General features: G+C 36.9%; 1 protein-coding gene across 5 annotated transcripts in view; it reads right to left on the bottom strand.

The window, feature by feature from the left end:
* Positions 1 to 19,529, bottom strand: part of LOC125276453 (spectrin beta chain, non-erythrocytic 1) — a 72,801-nt gene that overhangs the window by 35,135 nt on the left and 18,137 nt on the right. For all 5 annotated transcript variants that reach the window (XM_048203922.1, XM_048203925.1, XM_048203924.1 and 2 more), the window contains 8 exons: positions 17,700 to 17,846; positions 16,977 to 17,168; positions 14,488 to 14,571; positions 14,022 to 14,140; positions 12,354 to 12,468; positions 12,078 to 12,155; positions 11,822 to 11,937; positions 8,628 to 8,790 (listed from right to left, as the gene is read on the bottom strand). In XM_048203922.1, coding sequence (XP_048059879.1) covers positions 8,628 to 8,790; positions 11,822 to 11,937; positions 12,078 to 12,155; positions 12,354 to 12,468; positions 14,022 to 14,140; positions 14,488 to 14,571; positions 16,977 to 17,168; positions 17,700 to 17,846 — 1,014 coding nt within the window. The remainder of the gene's footprint in view (positions 1 to 8,627; positions 8,791 to 11,821; positions 11,938 to 12,077; positions 12,156 to 12,353; positions 12,469 to 14,021; positions 14,141 to 14,487; positions 14,572 to 16,976; positions 17,169 to 17,699; positions 17,847 to 19,529) is intronic.

Here is a 19,529-nt window from a genome sequence, read left to right as displayed (position 1 = left end):
GCACATAAAAGCATTACTTAGCATCAGATTAGCATGCTAAGCTAACTTAATGCTAATGTAGCTTATGGTTAACCTGATAGCTGAAGAGCCACATTAGAAAAACAACAAACACAGGCAGCGTCAAATTTGGACAGATATTTCTCAGGAACGGTAGCGAATATCAAAAATCTGTTCAGTCATTTCTGTGCGGCTCGGTCCAAAGATCATCTGAGCCAATTGTGGACAAAATTGGGCAAAATTTGTAAGAGAGTAGCAAAAACGTTTTTATTTACTTCAATATGGCGGGCAGTGACATTGTCGGAAAATTTTTCTTTATTTTTTCGTTATTGTGAGTTTACACAAATAAAACCCTTTACAGTTTCGAATGATGATTTATTCTTATCTGTATGACTAAAAATGATGGCATATTTTAAGTTTTTTCCGCTGTTATTAGGACAAAATGCAAGTGATCACACCGGCGCCTCCATGTCATACAGTAAAGCACGTTATACTTAAGCTTCCACACTCCCCACAAACAGTAGGATATGCGACTAATAATAGCGCACATTTATCTATTTTATATTAATAAACCAAATAGAACATAATAATAATGAGCCTTAATTGCCTATACATAGCCTAATCAGCACTCAAGCGCACGCATAAAGCTTGCCACAGTGCAATGAATCAGTTCATTTATAAATAGACATTTCAAGCTTTCAATAGATGTATTTTGCATGTCTGTGAGTAAAGTTCACGCTGAGTTTCGGTTTATTTTTTTGATGCTCTCCAGTTTATTGAGACAGCAGAAAGCTCATCCTGTTTGTTTTCTTTATTTTACAAAAACACATTTAGTTGTTATTGTGAGTGTACACAAATAAAATGAGTCCGTTTCGAATTATGTATAGGCTACTCTTGATAGAAGACCAAAACTGATGGAGTATTTTAAGTTAAATGCAAGTGATCGCGCCGGCGCGTGCATTAAGCGAGCTACAATTTAGCTTCCACACCCCACACAAATACTTGGATATGTGTACATTTATCTAGGTTAACCATAGAGCAAGCAGCCAAGTAAAGTTGCTTCTACTTACATGTTTCAATTGATAAGCCATATTTGAGGTTGATGGATGATAGGACATACTGTAATTACACAAGGACCCGCCGTTAACGATCTGTCCCTCATAGACTGTGTGACTTCGCCACCAGTTTTTTTTTTTTCTGCGACTAACCAGTAATACTAAAATTTTTGGTTGACTAAGCCTCTTCACGTCAACTAACAATTAGTCGACTTTTAGGAGGCAGCCCTATTTTAAACCCAACTAAGCAAGCCAAATGCGACAGTGGCAAGAACCCAAACTCCCTGTGAAGGAAAACACAAGGTGCGTGTTCATCTAGCAGACATTGATGTGTTTAAACAGCTACAATGGATCCTTGTGTGTGCTTGTTTAAAACACGGTGGTCCGTCGTGATATTGATGTGTCACTGAACTGCGTGGTTGGCTGGATAACCTGAGTTTGAATATCAGCGTGCGGTTGGAGGTGCGGACAGTGTGGATGTAATCCCAGAAAGAAAGGGAATACTTTTTTTCTGGAAAGTTACAGTAAGCAGCTGTTAAACAGGCTCCAGCGTCACAGGAGGAAGCCAACACGAGAAAATAATTGTTCTCTCACTCGCCATCATGTCTTGAGTAGAAGGTCACAAACTCTGTTCGGGCTGCGCTGCTTTTTCACGTACATTACATCAACAATAAACAACATGACACTATAATAATAATAACATCACATGATGCTGAAGATTCAGCTTTGCATCACAGGAATAAAATTACATTTTACGATATATTCAAATAGAAAACAGCTATTTTAAACTGTAATAATATTTCACAATATTCCTGTTTTTACTTTATTTTTGATCAAATAAATGCAGCCTTAGTGAGCAGAAGAGACTTCAAAAACATTTGAACAGAAGTATACTACCGAAAAATAAAAATTCTATCATAATTTCATTCCAGTTTTACTATTTCTTTTTTCCATGAAACACAAAATGAGACTGAATTTTGATCTTGTTCTAAACAATAAAAGTGAAAGAGGACAGATGATAAAACGCACCATAAAGTAGCATATACGCTCTCAAAACTCATATGTCCACATATATTCCAATTTGGCACTTAGCAATCAGTAATATATGCAAGAACCAATGACGTAATTGATATAAAACGTTGTATGATGCATCTTTAAAGGGGTCATGAACTTATACTTATACGGTTAGTATGATTTTTACATCAAAAATTGTCATAATTTAGAAATAAAAGGCATTTTTTGCTACCCTGATTTTATCCCTCTGATTTGAACGCTCTGTTTTAAGGGGCGTGTCTGCTGTGAGACTTCAGTGTAAATGCCCACTGCTGTGATTGGCTGACATCTTTGCATATTAAATAACTTAGTATTACATGTGTAACTTTTGAAATCTTTTAGCATGTTTTTACAGCTCTCAAGGTTAACTTATCGTGTAAAGTGTTGATTATATTTAGATTATAGATTGTGGCATGAAAGGTTGCAGTGATGAACATTGTAGTCGATCACAGACATGTTGTTGAGCTCATGAAAGCAGTGATCTTGTCAATTTCTGCACACTAACGAATGCTTTCATCATAACTAACAGTGCAAACTCAATGTAAATAAGAGATTTGTTGAATAAAAGGGGAGTTTTGGTGCGAATCCAGAACTCAGTCACTGATAAACTCACTCTGTTTGATTGACAGCTCCAGCGATTGTAAAGGGAGCGTTCTTTGATCGCTTTTTATAAATAATTTAATCACCATTTAAATAACAGATTATTTTCATCCTACTAAGAGAAACAAGGTGAAGTTGAGCATTTAGTCACTGGTTTGATTTACTGACACACAGACAAAGATCATCTGACTGTACATGAATCATTAATATCAGATCAGGCATTAGAATGAACACAGTTACTGACATGTTGTTGCATTACTGTCGAGTCCATATCGTAAAAGTCCGAAATGTGATTGATTTACCAAAGAATCCACAGTGAAATGTATCGAATACAAATAAATAAAGCTCAACTGAGACATTCACATTGTTGAAAATAAATAACCATATTCCTGCATTAGGATCCTTTGAAAGGTAATGTTATTTTAGTCCTGTATTGCTCTTCTCTCCTCCTCATCTCACTAACACACCAGTGGGCGGGGCTAACATTGCAATGATGAAGTAGGCGTTGATTTCTTCTGTGGAGGCGGAGTTTCACCTATCTATTACGTCATAAATAGGAACATTCCAGGACGAGTCGTTCACTGAGCTTGGTAACATTAAATGTCCGAAATTTTGGACAAACAAGGAAGTTTTCAGTTCTGAAACTTACAGGATATTCTTATAGTATGATGACCTCTTATATATCAAAAGCTCAAGGAAAAGTTGATTTCTCAGTTCATGACCCCTTTAAGTGACTTTTTTGAATGCAGACGAGAATGCAATGCATTTATGATCTGAATACAAGACTTTCTGTATATAATGATTTAAATTTCAACCGGTTTCAATTATTTCAATTTTAGTGACTAGGTATATCATGGAGTATTTTCATGGTGCTTTTTTTTGGTAATTTTTGGAGCTTGAGGTCTGATTTTTTGTTGTGAAAAAACGCAAGTTGACTGTGGATGGAAACTTGGAATGGAAACCCAAAGCGCTAGTTTCAATCCAGTTGGAATTTTACATTTGAAACATGCATTTTTGCAATTAAATACGCCAATCCCATTTCTAGTGCAAACAGAAGACAGATATTTCCTAAAAAAAGATGCTATAAACACTTAAAGTTTTTTATCAGGACACAATTAAAACAGAAACATTAGCACAATAATAACTTGCTGGAAAACAAAAATCAAGCAACACTTCAACAGTGCTTTCACCCAGACAAAATGGGTTTTCATGCACGGCACCCCATAGGCCCGTTTTTGCTTTATGGCAGCATATGAACCAGAACTGGGCTTTCTCTGATTATGAGCTCAGGATGAATGAGTCAGAGTTTGGGAGAGAGAAATGCATGATGCCTGAGAGAAAGAAAGAAACAGTCGCCTGAGAAAGTGCCATTTGGAGCGCGCAGCAAATTTACAAGGCTTAATAGCATTTATAAACACGCCACTCAAGGAGTGGAAGCCTCGAGTTTAATCGCACGACGGCACGTTAGCATGCTATCCGCGAGCGTGAAGCGCTTGAGTAACAAGCGTGGCGTAATTACATACTGCTTAAACATTACGGACATCTCCTTTCCACATGCTCACTTCAAAAAACTCTAGCACCTTTCCTCCATGATGAAACGTAAGGAATTGTGAATTATGTCACAGCCAGCTCTCGAATGGCTTTGTCTGCCCGTTCCCAGCGCTGATGCCAATTAGCGCTTGAGTTTTTGCTCGTATTTCATCAGCTCTCTCTGTCTATCTTTCAAGACCTCCGTTTCAGTGTAAAGTTGTGGAGTGATGTCAGCCAATTGCTCTCGTAGCATCTGGGAGCCATTAGACAGAAATACAGGCCTCTTCATCATATTTACCTCACGTCACTAAACAAGAAGTCTGGTTATACATACACAGAAACTCACACATGCTCACCAACGGATAGATGCTGTACCTCATAACGTGTAAAAATATTCATTTAGATTAAAAAAAAAAAAAAAACAGCTTAAAGGGTTAGTTCACTTCGTTCATCTTCGGAACACAAATTAAGATATTTTTGATGAAATCCGATGGCTCAGTGAGGCCTGCATAGCCAGCAATGACATTTCCTCTCTCAAGATCCATTAATGTACTAAAAACATATTTAAATCAGTTCATGTGAGTACAGTGGTTCAATATTAATATTACGAAAATATTTTTGGTGCGCCCAAAAACAAAACAAAATAACGACTTATTTAGTGATGGCCGATTTCAAAACACTGCTTCAGGAAGCTTCGGAGCGTTATGAATCAGTGTGTCGAATCAGCGGTTCAGATCGCGTGTCAAACTGCCAACGGATGAAATCACGTGACTTTGGCGCTCCGAACCGCTGATTCGACACGCTGATTCATAACGCTCTGAAGCTTCCTGAAGCAGTGTTTTGAAATCGACCATCACTATATAAGACGTTATTTTGTTTTTTTGGCGCACCAAAAATATTCTCGTCACTTTATAATATTAATATTGAACCACTGTACTCACACAAACTGATTTAAATATGTTTTTAGTACATTAATGGATCTTGAGAGAGGAAATGTCATTGCTCAGGCCTCACTGAGCCATCAGATTTCATCAAAAATATCTTAATTTGTGTTCTGAAGATGAGGGTGAGGGTGAGTAATTAATGACAGAATTTTCATTTTTGGGTGAACTAACTCTTTAAACTAACCAAGGTTAGTTTGGTTGTGTTTGGGCATTTTAGTCAACCAACTAAACACCAGCTTGGTCAGGTTGAGAAACTAGCCTGTAAAGTCTGACATGGTCAGAAAAATTTGCATATGTTTTTTTGTTGAGTATCATATTTGAGGATTTTATGGCTCATACAGTATGATACACCGATCAGGCATAACATTATGAGCACTGTCAGGTGAAGTGAATAACACTGATCATCTCTTCATCACGGCACCTGTTAGTGGATGGGATATATTAGGCAGGAAGTGATTATTTTGTCCTCAAAGTCGATGTGTTAGAAGCAGGAAAAATGGGCAAGCGTAAGAATTTGAGCGAGTTTGACAAGGACCAAATTGTGATGACTAGACGACTGGATCAGAGCATCTCCAAAACTGCAGCTCTTGTGGGATGTTCCCGGTCTGCAGTGGTCAGTATCTATCAAAATCATCATGGGCGGCCGAGGCTCATTGATGCACGTGGGGATCGAAGGCTGGCCCATGTGGTCCGATCCAACAGACGAGCTACTGTAGCTCAAACTGCTCAAGAAATTAATGCTGGTTCTGATGGAAAGGTGTCAGAATACACAGTGCATCAGTTTGTTGTGTATGGCCAGTCAGGGTGCCCATGCTGACCCCTGTCCACCGCTGAAAGCACCAATACTGGGCATGTGAACATCAGAACTGGACCACGGAGCAAAGGAAGAAAGTGGCCTGGTCTGTTTTCCAAGGCTCAAAATATAGCTATAATGGTGGTTATTAGCACAAATTTTGTGCATTTTTCTCTTTTAATTCAACTGCAGTCATGATAAAACAACAGTTTGAAGAGAATCTTACTGAGAAAGTTAAGCATGCACAAGTGTATTACTCAAGCATTTGTGTGTTTGTGAGAGCCGTTCGGTTAGAAGCTTTTGGACCGGCGGTGCCATCTGGCATCTCGCTAGTTTTGGGGATTTGAGTCTTCCAGTAAAAGTCTCCATAAAGAGTAATGAGTGCGGCTCCCATACACGATACACCCAGGTAACCTCTGTTACCAGCACTGACACAAGTGGCCATTGTTTCAAGCCTGGTTCAGACCAGAATATCGCCAGCATTGCGCCAATGAAGCCAAAGCCAGAGAACCACCTGATGCAACGCTTATGTTGGGATCTAAGGATTAAAAGTCAAAAAACAAAGCGAGGTCCACCTGGACGAAACGGTTCATGTTTTACTGGAAATTACTCTTCATTTTTGGCAGTATCAGTTTAAGTGCATCCATGAAATATTGAGAAAAAGAAGTTCTGCATGTAAAATACCACTGCAATGGCGATGATCAGATGGTGCTTTAAGTGTACCATGGTTTATATCAAAGTAATACCATGGTGTTTTGGACATGTAAAAATGAATTTCAGTGCCATGTTAAATTTCAAAGTACCACAGTATTATCATTTGATGCCAGTTTTTGTAAGAATATTTTGTATATATTTCTGGACAATTTCATCCAGATGCACCAAATAATTTGTTTTTGACTAGTTTTAATTATTAAATGCATATAAAATAGCAGTTATTTGGAGATTTACCATGGTTGTACTATGGTATTCTTCAAAAAGTTTATGTATATATCACATATATTTTATATTTATTTTATCACATGATCCATTAGAGATCATTCTAATATACTGATTTACTGCACGAGAAACATCTAATATATTTTATATAATACATTTTTTCAGGATTATTTGAAAACAAGGTTAAAAAAACTGTTTATTTACTGTCACTTTTGATCAATTTAATGCATCCTTGCTGAATAAAAGTATTAATTTCATTTAAAAAAAAAAATGAATGAGAAAGGAAGGAGAAACATCCAAGATAATCATACTGCACACACTGAAGCTCTTCTTCAGCGCTAATGGCCTGTAATATAACAAATGGTTTAAGTTATTAATCCAATGCTTGTTTTCCTCTATTTTCTGCACGTACATCCAAAAGATGTTATTTCAGCCATAATGTCAGAGGATATGAAAACTTCTAGATTTGGGAGTTTTGAGAGAGTCCTGGCTGCCTGTTTTTGCCCTCGCAGCACAATCGAAGCGCGTCATACTTCATGGAAACGTCTAGATCTGTCGTGCCAGTGTCAATAACACCTTGAAAAGCTTTTCCTGAATGTGGTGTCTCACAGACAACGGGGCTTTGTTAGATAGACGGGATGTCATAAAATAAATGACAGAAGCTGACTCATTTACATCCCATCCAAACCGACAAGCAGGAAAAGAGGAGCCTTACATTTTGCCCACTTAAATAACTGCACCATCATCCGTGGAGTGAAGTGAGTGTATTTGTGTGGCTGAATCACTCAACGTGTCAGAGGTCGTTTACAATCAAAACTCTAGCGACTGCTGCACAGAATCAGCTCTATGCTAGAGGAACTAACACTTGCTCATGTTTAGCCTCTGTTATGTAATTATGGCAAGTGCTGATCGCCCTTTCAGCGTCAAGCAGTAAAAACAACTAAAAGTTGTAACTTCTTCCTGAGTCTCTCCATCAGTGTCGACTCCGGTTTGAACAATGTAAGGCTGAACACTTTAGTCATTTTGGCTGCGTGAGATTCTCCAGCTTTGTTGTTGTTGAGCTGTTAAAGCTCCGCCCTCTTCTGGAAAGGGGGCGGGAGCAACAGCTCATTTGCATTTAAAGGGACACACACAAAAACGGCGTGTTTTTGCTCACACCCAAATAGGGGCAAATTTGACAAGCTATAATAAATGATCTGTGGGGGATTTTGAACTGAAACTTCACACACACATTCTGGAGACACCAGAGACTTATATTGCATCTTGTGAAAGAGGCGTTATAGGTCCTCTTTAATAGTTTAGCATTTAATTTGCACAGAATATTTCAAATGTATAATAAAGGGGCTTAGCATTAAGCATTATTACCACTTCAAGAAGTTTTTTACTTCAGTTTTTTGAGATTTTTTTCCCACCGTTTAAAGAAAACAATTGCAGTCAGCCACATAAAATGACGACTCTTAACAGAAACTATTTGGCAATCGTTTTAATTAGCTGTGGACTGAACAAATACATATAAATAACATTTTTCATGTGATATAGTCACTTCCTCAAATGCTTTTTCTTTTTCCTAATGATGAAAGAAAATCAACAGAACTCTCTGCCATAATATCTATAGCTTGATTCTTTGGGAGACACTAACGCAAGTGCCAAAAAAAGGTAGAAAGAAAAATAAGCAATATAATAAAGTTGAACAATTATAACAGAATCAAAACTGCATACCGTAAACCCCTTCAGGCGATTTTGTTCCTCTTTAACCTCCTTTCCCATAATTCTGTGTGGGTCTGTTCCCACGCTGCCGGGCGTCTCTTGGCTCGAGGTTTCAGGGTCACTGCCTTCCCTGGTTAACGAGGGGGTGGAGGGTAGTTGAGCTGCCTTTTCGTTCCTACAAACACAAACAGTCAGCCATCAAATCAACCTGCCAGCAGAACCGGAGGCCGAAGCCAAGAACACAGAAGCACAATTCCTGATTCTAATTATGTCGACGGTGGATTCTCATTTACTGTCACTCTATGGAGATTTAATATAGTGACTGTGAGCAACCGATGATAGCCGATTACACATCTGGTATTTGTAACTTCCAAAAGTATTTTCAAAACAAAGCCACTAAGAGGATGACTAAACACACTACATCATGTCTTAAAATAAATACACACATGGGAATAACCAGATTCAAGGGATTTAAAGCATGAAATGCTATAAGCTTATGGTGGATAAAGCACACATGCATACGTGCATATATATGGATCATTGATGAATAAGGTTTTTAAAAGTGTCAAAAAACATAATGGAGATATAATTAATTTTGAAGTTGTATTAAGTGTTAACAATGAGATTATGTGGTTTTTATAATCAATTAACACTGCTTTTGTCATTTATTAAAAAAACAAAAATTCAGTTTTACCGAATGACACTTTTGGTTTTACTGAATGATGATATTATCAATCAATGCTAACAGGCTGATATCTATCAAAAGAACAACCAAACATTTTATATTTAGCACAAGTTTTTAAAATATTACAACATTTTCCATGTTTTATAGCGGAATTTTAAAATTGTAAAAAATTTAAAAAATGTTAAAATTTAACAATTTTTAGAATTTTAAAATTTTGAATTTTTCAAATAGTTAAGAGAGAGTTAGTTACTTTGCTTCATGACCATGTGGTCCTTTGCAGGTGTCTGAATGATGTCACATCCTGTCACATGATATTGACAGCATGACTTGATCCAGAATGGTCCCTTTATATTGGTTACTCCGAATGACATCAATGAAATTCATTTTTCTGGACATTCTTTCTCGTAACAAAGCAACGACTTCTACACGTAATTTTAACACCATTTTGCACTATGTTGATATATGATGTTATAAAATCATGCCAGAATAAAAAATATATACATTTATTACATTTTAATCAAAAAAATTAAATGGCTGTATTGGACGGTTAAACCAAATTATTTTTTGAAATCATTAATAAAATATCTTTATATGTAGCAAAATATAATTAAAACTTTTTGGATTCAATAAAAGAGGTCTAGTTGTACTACCTTACATACTTTGGATGTCATATCTTTGTGTTTTATTGTTATTAAGGCCTTTGGAAGAAAAAAATGGCCATCACGACATTGACCCATACACAAAATTATATTATAAGTATCATCAGCAAACAACAGGCTCTCGGAAATGAGGGGTGTAGAGAGACTGAATCATCAGACGAGTCATTTGAGAATAATTAAAAAATGTGGTGATGTGCAATGTATATCATGCAAAAATGAAAGCATTTTTTTACTTTTGATGCACGTAAACCTGTTATAAGAGACCTCCAAAACAAAATGAAAACCTTTAAAATAGCATAATTAGGGCTGGGACAATACTATCGATGCATTGCAATTCAGGGATAATTTCTGAATGCATCGCAAATCGATTCTGATCTTAGTTTTTAACAGCAGATGACGCTCTAGGCTAGTTTTTAACCGCATGCTCAAATGCTCACCAAGAAGAGCGCTCGTGCATTCGGCTGATTCTGACAATGTATTTGCACCTCCGAATGCTTTTATGACACAAGATTAATGTAAGCAGCCCACTGCAAACACCCCTGTACTTCACTTCAACCTTTTTGAACTTTATGAATGATTATTTTATAGAAGGTTCAAGTGGTGCGCGTAAGGAATTGGAAGGAAGCAGAGTACGACTGTTTCTAACATCTGCTGTAGAAAACTAAGCTCCGAATCGATTCGAGAGAGAATCGCGATGCATTTGGAAAATCTTAGAATCGATGCAGAATCATTTCTCGAATAAACAATGTATTGTCCCAGCCCTTAGCATAATAGGGGCACTTTAAGACGCTGCAAACGACAGATTTGAGAATATGGTTGAGATGCCGAATATGAGCCAGATACTGTGACTGTACTGGGGAAATGAGCACTGACGATGACAGTGATGATGGTAAAGAGCATCAGCTCAAATTGAACCCTTCTAAGTACCAAAAGGTAACGAAATATGCTTTATTTTATTCTTTTGTAAAAATATCAGGAGAGTTTTATACTATTGCAGCGGTTAGAGATCCATCCATGTTAGCTTTAGATCCAGGTCGCTAAAGACTAATAATATTATAATTAATAATAATATAATATTATATAATATATATATTAATAATCGCACAGAGTAACACTGTCTTTATTAATTTCCCTCAGAAACGTTCCACTCAATGGTGAACTTTCACAGAACAGAACGAGCTGCTTGTGTATTATTTTACCATTAGCAACTTTTGCCATGAATTCATCTTGATTAAACATCTGCATTGCCCAAATAAACCCTTATGCATTTAATATAAGGAATAAATTCCTCTAATTACAGGGATAAACATACTTCATCCTCAACCAAAGGCATAAGGAGGAGATGGCAATCTTTCCACAGTAAGCACATTATTTATTATGACTAACTGGGCTCGAGAGCAGGAATCGCAGACTTTTAGACCGATGATGAAATCAATACGGACGCCTTAGATGATGGAGCAATAAAATGCAAAACAAGCTCAAACTTGGATTCAGTGGCAAAATTGCAACAAACAAACAAACAAAAGAGTAATTTCCAAACAAAATGTGATATTAAACGGCTTGTTTTGGTGTTTAGTGTTTTAAAACATTGCGTTACTCGGAGGGGAAAATTCTGATTGGTAATAGCTGACATTATGAAAGTAAGCACACATTTTTTATATGCATCTAATTATCATTTGGAAACATTTTCCCTGGCTGTGCACCATGCGGTTGGTGGAGGGGAATACAGATGCAACAAAAACAGGATTGTGGAAAGCGCCTTCGGCTCTGTGGAAAGCCCGCAGTTCGCCCATTAAGGAGGGAAATGGCTCGTGTCCCCGAGAGGACACCATAGGGCTTGTGCGGTTTATAGTTTGAGTTACCTGAGAGTCTTCTGGAGGACGGCCCAGCAGTCTTTTAACTCGCTCTGCTTCTGTGTGACCCGGGCCGCCAGCGCCGGGTGCAGGTTGGATAGCTGGGAAACGGTCACATCCAGCATCTGAAACCACACAGAAAGACACAGGAAAACAAACACGGGCGTCAGGATGGTGTTTGACAGACAGTTGGACAGTGAACTGACGCATTTACGGCACAACTGCTCGTGTAGCTATAATGGGATATGAATTTTGGATCGCACACCATGATTTGACTGGCAATGTCCCGAATTTCCCCGTCTCTGCCGTTTTCCACTCCACTGCTTGGAGAGAGGCTTTTTCTCTGGATGAAAAGATAAAAAAAGGAGCAAAACCATAAATAACATTATTGGATTACATCAGCATCTCTATATTCAGTGCAGCAGTGGGGTGTATATTCATATCAAAGGACACGTCGAAGCAAAATGGCACAGGTCTGACCTTCCTGTGGGATTTGAACAGAAATAGCACTGCTGATGGAGCTATGAAGGAAAATTATTACCATGTTATTGATGGAACAGACGACATTATCTGCCTGCTGGTAGAAGGATGAGACTTCGAGGGCAAGCTGGAGATTCTCGTGATATTCTTTCAAGTGCGACTGGGCCTTTAGCCACCTAGGTATTTGACAAATAATAATGAGAAGGAAAAAATATAAATATATGTTAATATATATATATATATATATATATATATATATATGTGTGTGTGTGTGTGTGTGTGTGTTAATATATATACACACAACAGTTCTTTCTGGTTCTCGAATCTGATTGAAGTGACCGCTTGAAGTGACTGTCATGGCGCTGAGCAAATCCAATTTTTTTTTTTTTTTTACAAATACTACACTTGTTGTACCACGAACTGTAGTTTTAAGTGTTTTTTTTTAGGCAAGAACGTAGTTTAGACCTGGAATATGTGACTCATATTTACTCATAGCGCCTATTTTACAATTTGTTTAGATGTTTTCAGAGATGCTCCTGGCCGTCTGCAGCTGTTCGGTGCTCAAGTACCCGCTGAGAACAGCTTCATCTCGGCCAGTGCTTCGGGGATTTGCCGCTGTCTCTTATTGTGGTTAAACATTAGATATAATTCATTTTGGGTACATAAAACGGGCAATCTTTGGTCTTCTTAATCTATTACTTGTTCCTGAGCAAATCGAATTGGGTTATGTTAAATTTAATCATTTAATATTAAGGCTATATTTAACGTACATCCTGTAGAGCACTGCTTTTGTACGTTTGACTGAATTGTACAATTGTGTTTATTTCCTCATTTACAATGGATGTTGTTGTTAATGTAAATATTGTTGTTTAATAAATATTATTTTATATAAATAATATGTTGTATTTGGTATTGAGAAAGGCTCCATTAGTGCGTAATATGGATTGAGTGAAAGTTACATTAATACGCCATTAGATGGTGGCAAACTTTACGAGTGAATGAGTCAGTGAGTCGCAAGAGACTTTTAAATTGAAAGGGACTTTTGTAAACAAAGGACGTTGTTTTAGTGCTGTATGTAAAACTGTAAAAAGGACAAATACAAAGATTGCTTTCATCAGCAGACATTCAAACAGATTTTTATAATGGATATAATATTATGGACATCGACCTGAAGAATGAATGTTATATCAGACACAGGTAATGCTTGCTCAGGTGATCTCTCTCTCTCTAAAACTGTACAAAATACAATGAGTTTCAATGAAGCGACTCAACATTCCGTCGTTATTAGTTCTAAAGTGATGTTTTAGAATTAGTAATGGAGGATTGGTCCAACTGTGAACTTGAGATTTTAATCCGTGGTGGAAGGAAGTATTTCTGCCCAAAAGAGGGTTTTAAAGACACTCTTATTTATTAACACACTCGTGTCGTCGAACTGTTATATAAATGCAATATCACACTCGTAGTCATGCAATATGGCTGTATATCAGCACGCTGTGATTACCTATGGTCAGATCACAGCTGTGCTGATATACAGCCAATATTGCATGGCTACGAGTGTGATATTGCTCATTTATATATATATATATATATATATATATATATATATATATATACACACACACATTAAATAATAATCAACTATAATAATTGATTTTAAAACCTTTGTACAACAAAAAATGACTCTAAAGGTCTGCAATCATTATTAAGTATTATTATTATGTGCACTAACATTTTGTTGATGTGTTTTCTGCGGGTTGAGATGGTCTTTCCTTCAGTCTTTCCCTGTTTTTCCAGTCTGAGAGCCATATGATTGATTTCCTCATGAAGATTATGATAGAGCTGCTCATCCTGAAAGAAAGTTAAGCACACAACATTTCCTGAGCTCTAATAACCAAGCCACATTTTTACCAGGTGTTTGGAACACATTTTTGCCAATTTTGGTCTAATATTCCCAACCCTTGAAGTACAAATGGCTGTTTCAATTGGCTTGAAGGATGTTAGTGAATCAGTGACATCTGTGAGCAAGTAATAAGTAGAGTAAGCAATGAATAGTGTATAAACGGAAGGTGCAAATCAGAAGCACTTACTAACATACAGGTTATCTCAAAAAAAGCCAATTGTTTTCCAGTACCGATAATTGAGTCCTGCTGATAATTTAGCAGCAATTTCTGCGGCTGTTGTCTGGAATCACCCACCTGTTTCAAATCCAGTATCTTCCTGGTAAGCTGCATCTTGTCAGTGTTTTCCCCAAGGATGTTGGCCAGAGATTGTTCCTGCTCCTGCTGACACATATAAAAGCTTTACAGCCCTGAATTGTTGTAGCCCAGCGATTGTTTTCTTTGAATACGGCTACTGTTGCTCTAAATGAGCTTGGCTACCATGGTGAGACGTAAAACAGGCTTGTTAAGTAACACCTCGGCTTCTTGGATGCAGATGCAAAGCAGGCAGAAGGTTAATGAGTGAAGAAAAACAGTAAAAATATGAACAAAATCACACAAGGAGCACATATTTCAATGAATTTTTAAAATGTATAACCATACATTTCATACATTTCATAAATGTTTCCTGAATGCACACAGACTAAACACCGTGGGGAACTAAACTGAGGTCCCTATGGTGAAACAAGCTTATAAATCATACAGAATGTTTTTGAAAATCAAAAAATGCTTAAAGTTTTCTGTGATGGATAGCGTTAGTGTAAGGGGATAGAATAGGGGATAGTAAACCAGACATGTCTGTGTGTGTAATACTTCTAACAATTCTAGCTCACTAAAGAAAAATAGCCATTTTTTGTATCTCCAGACCAGTAGGTGGCGCTGCGCCAAGAGGCAGCATGTATCCTCAGGTCCTGCTTGTGATGACATGGACTAGGTTTGGTCTGAATACAATAAAACGTTGAGGAGATACGGCCTTACGTCTATTTTCACAAGTGATACGTAAAATTATCTATCAGTGTGCCAAATTTCATAACTTTCCTGCAAACGATTCTATGGGCTGCCATAGACTTCCAGAGCGGAAGAAGAAGAAAAAGAATAATAATAAGAACGCCAACAAATACAATAGGTGCCTACACACTTTCGATGCTTGGCCCCTAATTTTGCTAATATCTTCTGAGCGGTTTGTCCAAAAATCATAAAATTGGTCACGTTAGTTTCAGGCCATCATGCCAAGTCGAATGATTTCCAATTTTCCTATATCGTCGACCATTTTGAATTTTGTAGTAAAATGCTGTATTTTACGAATGCATGAATGCATCATAACGAAACTCTGTATGGGTCATCGGCACGATGCCCTGAAGGAGTCTGAGAAGTTTCAGGCCAGCGCCACCTAGTGGTGAAATTTTTTTACATGCTTATAACTTTGGATGTGGTTGACTTATCCAAGTCATCTCCTTGGATTCTTGAATCCTTGCCGAGTCCAAACATGCTTTTGCCTTATTGTTAGTGCAACGTTGTGATTTAGCATTTAAACAACATTCGTGAATATCTTAGAAACCGTTAGTCCGATTGAGATGAAACCACCGTAGAAAAATCAAAAACATAGGTCGTTGAATATACGCTAATTGCCAAATGTCAAAATGTTGATAGTAAGTGGCAAAAAAATTCAATCAAAGTCACTTGGTGGCGCTATAATTGAACAAAACATGAAATAGTCTCTAACTACAGTACTGTTGGTCTGATTGACTTCAAATTGACATGCAGTGTCTTTGTCTCAGTTGCTATCCTAGTCCATTATGACATTGTTGATCTGCTGCAAGCTTCCTTGTTTGCTTCTGTTGTGTTTGGCCCCTTAATTGCTGCTTGCAGCTATATTTATATATTGATGTTTTTACATTGTTTTTTTCACACTCACAGTAACTCTTTGCAAGGTTACTAGTCACAACACAAAAATAACTTTAAGGACTTTGTTTTTCAAAAAAAAAAAAAAAAAAAAAAAAAAAAAAAAAAAATATATATATATATATATATATATATATATATATATATATATATATATTATATGGTATTTATATCATTTGCAAGATCAGCTCTGAAACTTAGAATAATATTGAATCAAAATTTTAAATAAATGAGTGTGAAATGAAAGATAGAATTAAATTTAACCCAAATCTCAAGTTTTGTTTTTTCACATTCTAATTGATAGTTAGCAGGTAGATATTCTGCTCATATTTGGTCATGTTTTACCAAATAAAATTAAAAATATCATGTTAGTATTTGTTGTACTGCCTTAAATTAATGCAAATTTGTTTTAAAGCATTATATTACAGTACGCTTTTACTGTATTACATTGAGAAAAAAATGAGCAAAAAAATAAAAGGAATTTAAAAAAGCCCAAAAGTAAAGAATCCAGACACATAAATAAAGTATGTACAATTTATAAGAATTTTGTAGAAAATGTGTAATGAAAATAATATCACAATGCAAAAAGAAAAATCTTACTGGGCCTAGAAATAGACTTCATTTTCTTTATGCAAAATATAAATTCATATTTGTCTCTTTTGTTTGTGAACTGAAATGTGACTGTGACATGTTCTGGACAGGTGTTTTGTGAAGTTTATCTTAACACAGAATCACTTCCATGTTCTCTATATAAACCACTAAGATTACTGATTTAGGACAAAATCCAAAAACAATTCCATTCAAAGGCTTTGTTAATTATAACTAGGTTTAGTGGTATAATTAACCTTTTCTTTGATCCATGCCTCCAGACGGTCCACCTTCTTGTTAAACTCCTGGAGAGTCTTAGCGCCACCCATGGCCTTGATTTGATTGGCTGCCGTCTGTTTGAGCGTGTTCCATTGGTCGCGGATCTGACCCAGCTGTTTCTTCACCAGGTCAGACGTCGGGTTAAGCTTGCACATTAATTGCTCTCCCATCTGCACAAACATTCAGCAACATTACATGAGCTAGAAAAGAACATTCTGACGATTTACAGTCCGCTAAAACAACAGCTTAATCATATCTGCGGACTTGAAATCCACTCAACTCCTCGTTCCCCTCCTCTTAGACTAACATGAGTTCCGGTTTTGCAACCCTCCAGGGATGTGTGTCAGGAGAGGTTAATTATTTGCAATGTACTATTTCAATATGTCGAAAAAAAAAAGAAGGCAAATTTAGCTGTGCTGGGGGAGGGGGTGGCTTTTTTGTCATTTTGGAGGTTTCACAAAAAGCTTTTTGAGGTTCAACAGGTCTTGTCACAGTTGATCTGTTAAAAATTGCTTTGACACGTCAACATTAAAAAGAAGTTATGATTGTTACCATAACAATTTGTAAATGTTTTGCCATTTATTTGCAAAAGGGAGAACTTCTTTTGTTGATTTTGGCTGAGGAACTTGTTGAAACCTGACATGCTTAGAATGATGATTCATCAATCTTTTACTGTCCTAATGAAGACGGTTTGTCCTCACCTGGTTGAGTTGTATGACGGTGTTCTCAAAGTCCTTCAAATCTCTCTGGAGGGTTTGACAAACTTCCTCCCAGTCTGTCAGAGGACATTTTTGGACATTACTGCCGTCTCGCAGGTCTCGAAGCTTCGCTCTGATCCACGCCTCAGCCTGTGGGACACAAACACATGACGCTTCCTTTAAAAACTTCCAACTAATTAAAATGCAACCTCAGAAGTGGCTGATTTAGAACACAAAATCGACAGTAAAGACATGTTACAAACTTTCTATTTCAAATAAATGCTGTTCTTTTACTGTTTATGTCACTGATTTCAAGGTTGATAATAATTAGAAATGTTTCTTGAGCAGCAAATCATCATATTAGAATGATTTCTGAAGTATCATGTGACACTGAAGACTGGAGTAATGATGCTGAAAATTCAGCCTTGATCACAGGAATAAATTACATTTTAAAATATAGCTGCAAGCAGCGATTAAGGGGCCAAGCACAACAGAAGCAAACAAGGAAGCTAGCAGCAGACCAACAATGTCATAATGGACTAGGATAGCAACTGAGACAAAGACACTGCATGTCAGTTTTGAAGTCAATCAGACCAACAGTACTGTAGTTAGAGCCAATTTCATGTTTTGTTCAATTATAGCGCCACCAAGTAGCACAGTCCCACAGACGCTCCCTTTAAAAACTTCCAACTAATTAAAATGTAACCTCAGAAGTGGCTGATTTAGAACACAAAATCGACAGTAAAGACATGTTGCAAACACAAATGTTACAAACTTTCTATTTCAAATAAACACTGTTCTTTTATTGTTTATGTCACTGTTTTCAAGGTTGATAATAATCAGAAATGTTTGAGCAGCAAATCATCATATTAGAATGATTTCTGAAGGATCATGTGACACTGAAGACTGGAGTAATGATGCTGAAAATTCAGCTTTGATCACAGGAATAAATTACATTTTAAAATATAGCTGCAAGCAGCGATTAAGGGGCCAAGCACAACAGAAGCAAACAAGGAAGCTGGCAGCAGACCAACAATGTCATAATGGACTAGGATAGCAACTGAGACAAAGACACTACATGTCAATTTTGAAGTCAACGATCAGACTAACAGTACTGTAGTTAGAGACAATTTCATGTTTTGTTCAATTATAGCGCCACCAAGTGGCACAGTCCCACTGCTTTTTTTTGTGTGTGTCCTCAGACATACATAAGCATGTCAAATTTGGTGAAAATATCTAATTTTGTTTAGGAGTTATAGACATTTATATGTATGAACACACACACAAAAAAAAATACCCACACATGAATTTGATTGCATTTTACCGCTTACTATCAAAATTTTGATTTTTGGCCATTAACGTATAGTCAACGACCTATGTTTCCGATTTTCCTACAGTGATTTCATCTCGATTGGACTAACGGTTTCTAAGATATCCGTGAATGTTGTTTAAACGCTAAATCACAACGTTGCACTAACCATAAGGCGAAACCTATAATGTTTGGTAACGTTGGACTCGGCAAGAATTCAGGAATAAAGTTATAAGTTATAAGCATGTAAATAATTTTTTATCACCACTAGATGGCGCTGGTCCGAAACTTCTCAGACTCCTTCAGGGCATCGTGCCAATGACCCTTACCGAATTTCTTAATGATACGTTCATGCATTCGTAAAATACAGCATTTTACTACAAAATTCAAAATTGCAGATGCCCATATGGGAAAATTGGATATCATTCGACTTGGCATGACGGCCCGAAACTAACGAGATCACTTTTATGTTTTTTTAACAAACTGTTTAGAAGTTATAAGCAAAAATAGCCATTTTTCGTATC

Source organism: Megalobrama amblycephala, linkage group LG10, assembly GCF_018812025.1.
Source record: "Megalobrama amblycephala isolate DHTTF-2021 linkage group LG10, ASM1881202v1, whole genome shotgun sequence".
NCBI lineage: Eukaryota > Metazoa > Chordata > Actinopteri > Cypriniformes > Xenocyprididae > Megalobrama > Megalobrama amblycephala.
Note: the sequence above shows the minus strand (reverse complement) of the source record. Positions and strands in the feature narration are given on the sequence as shown.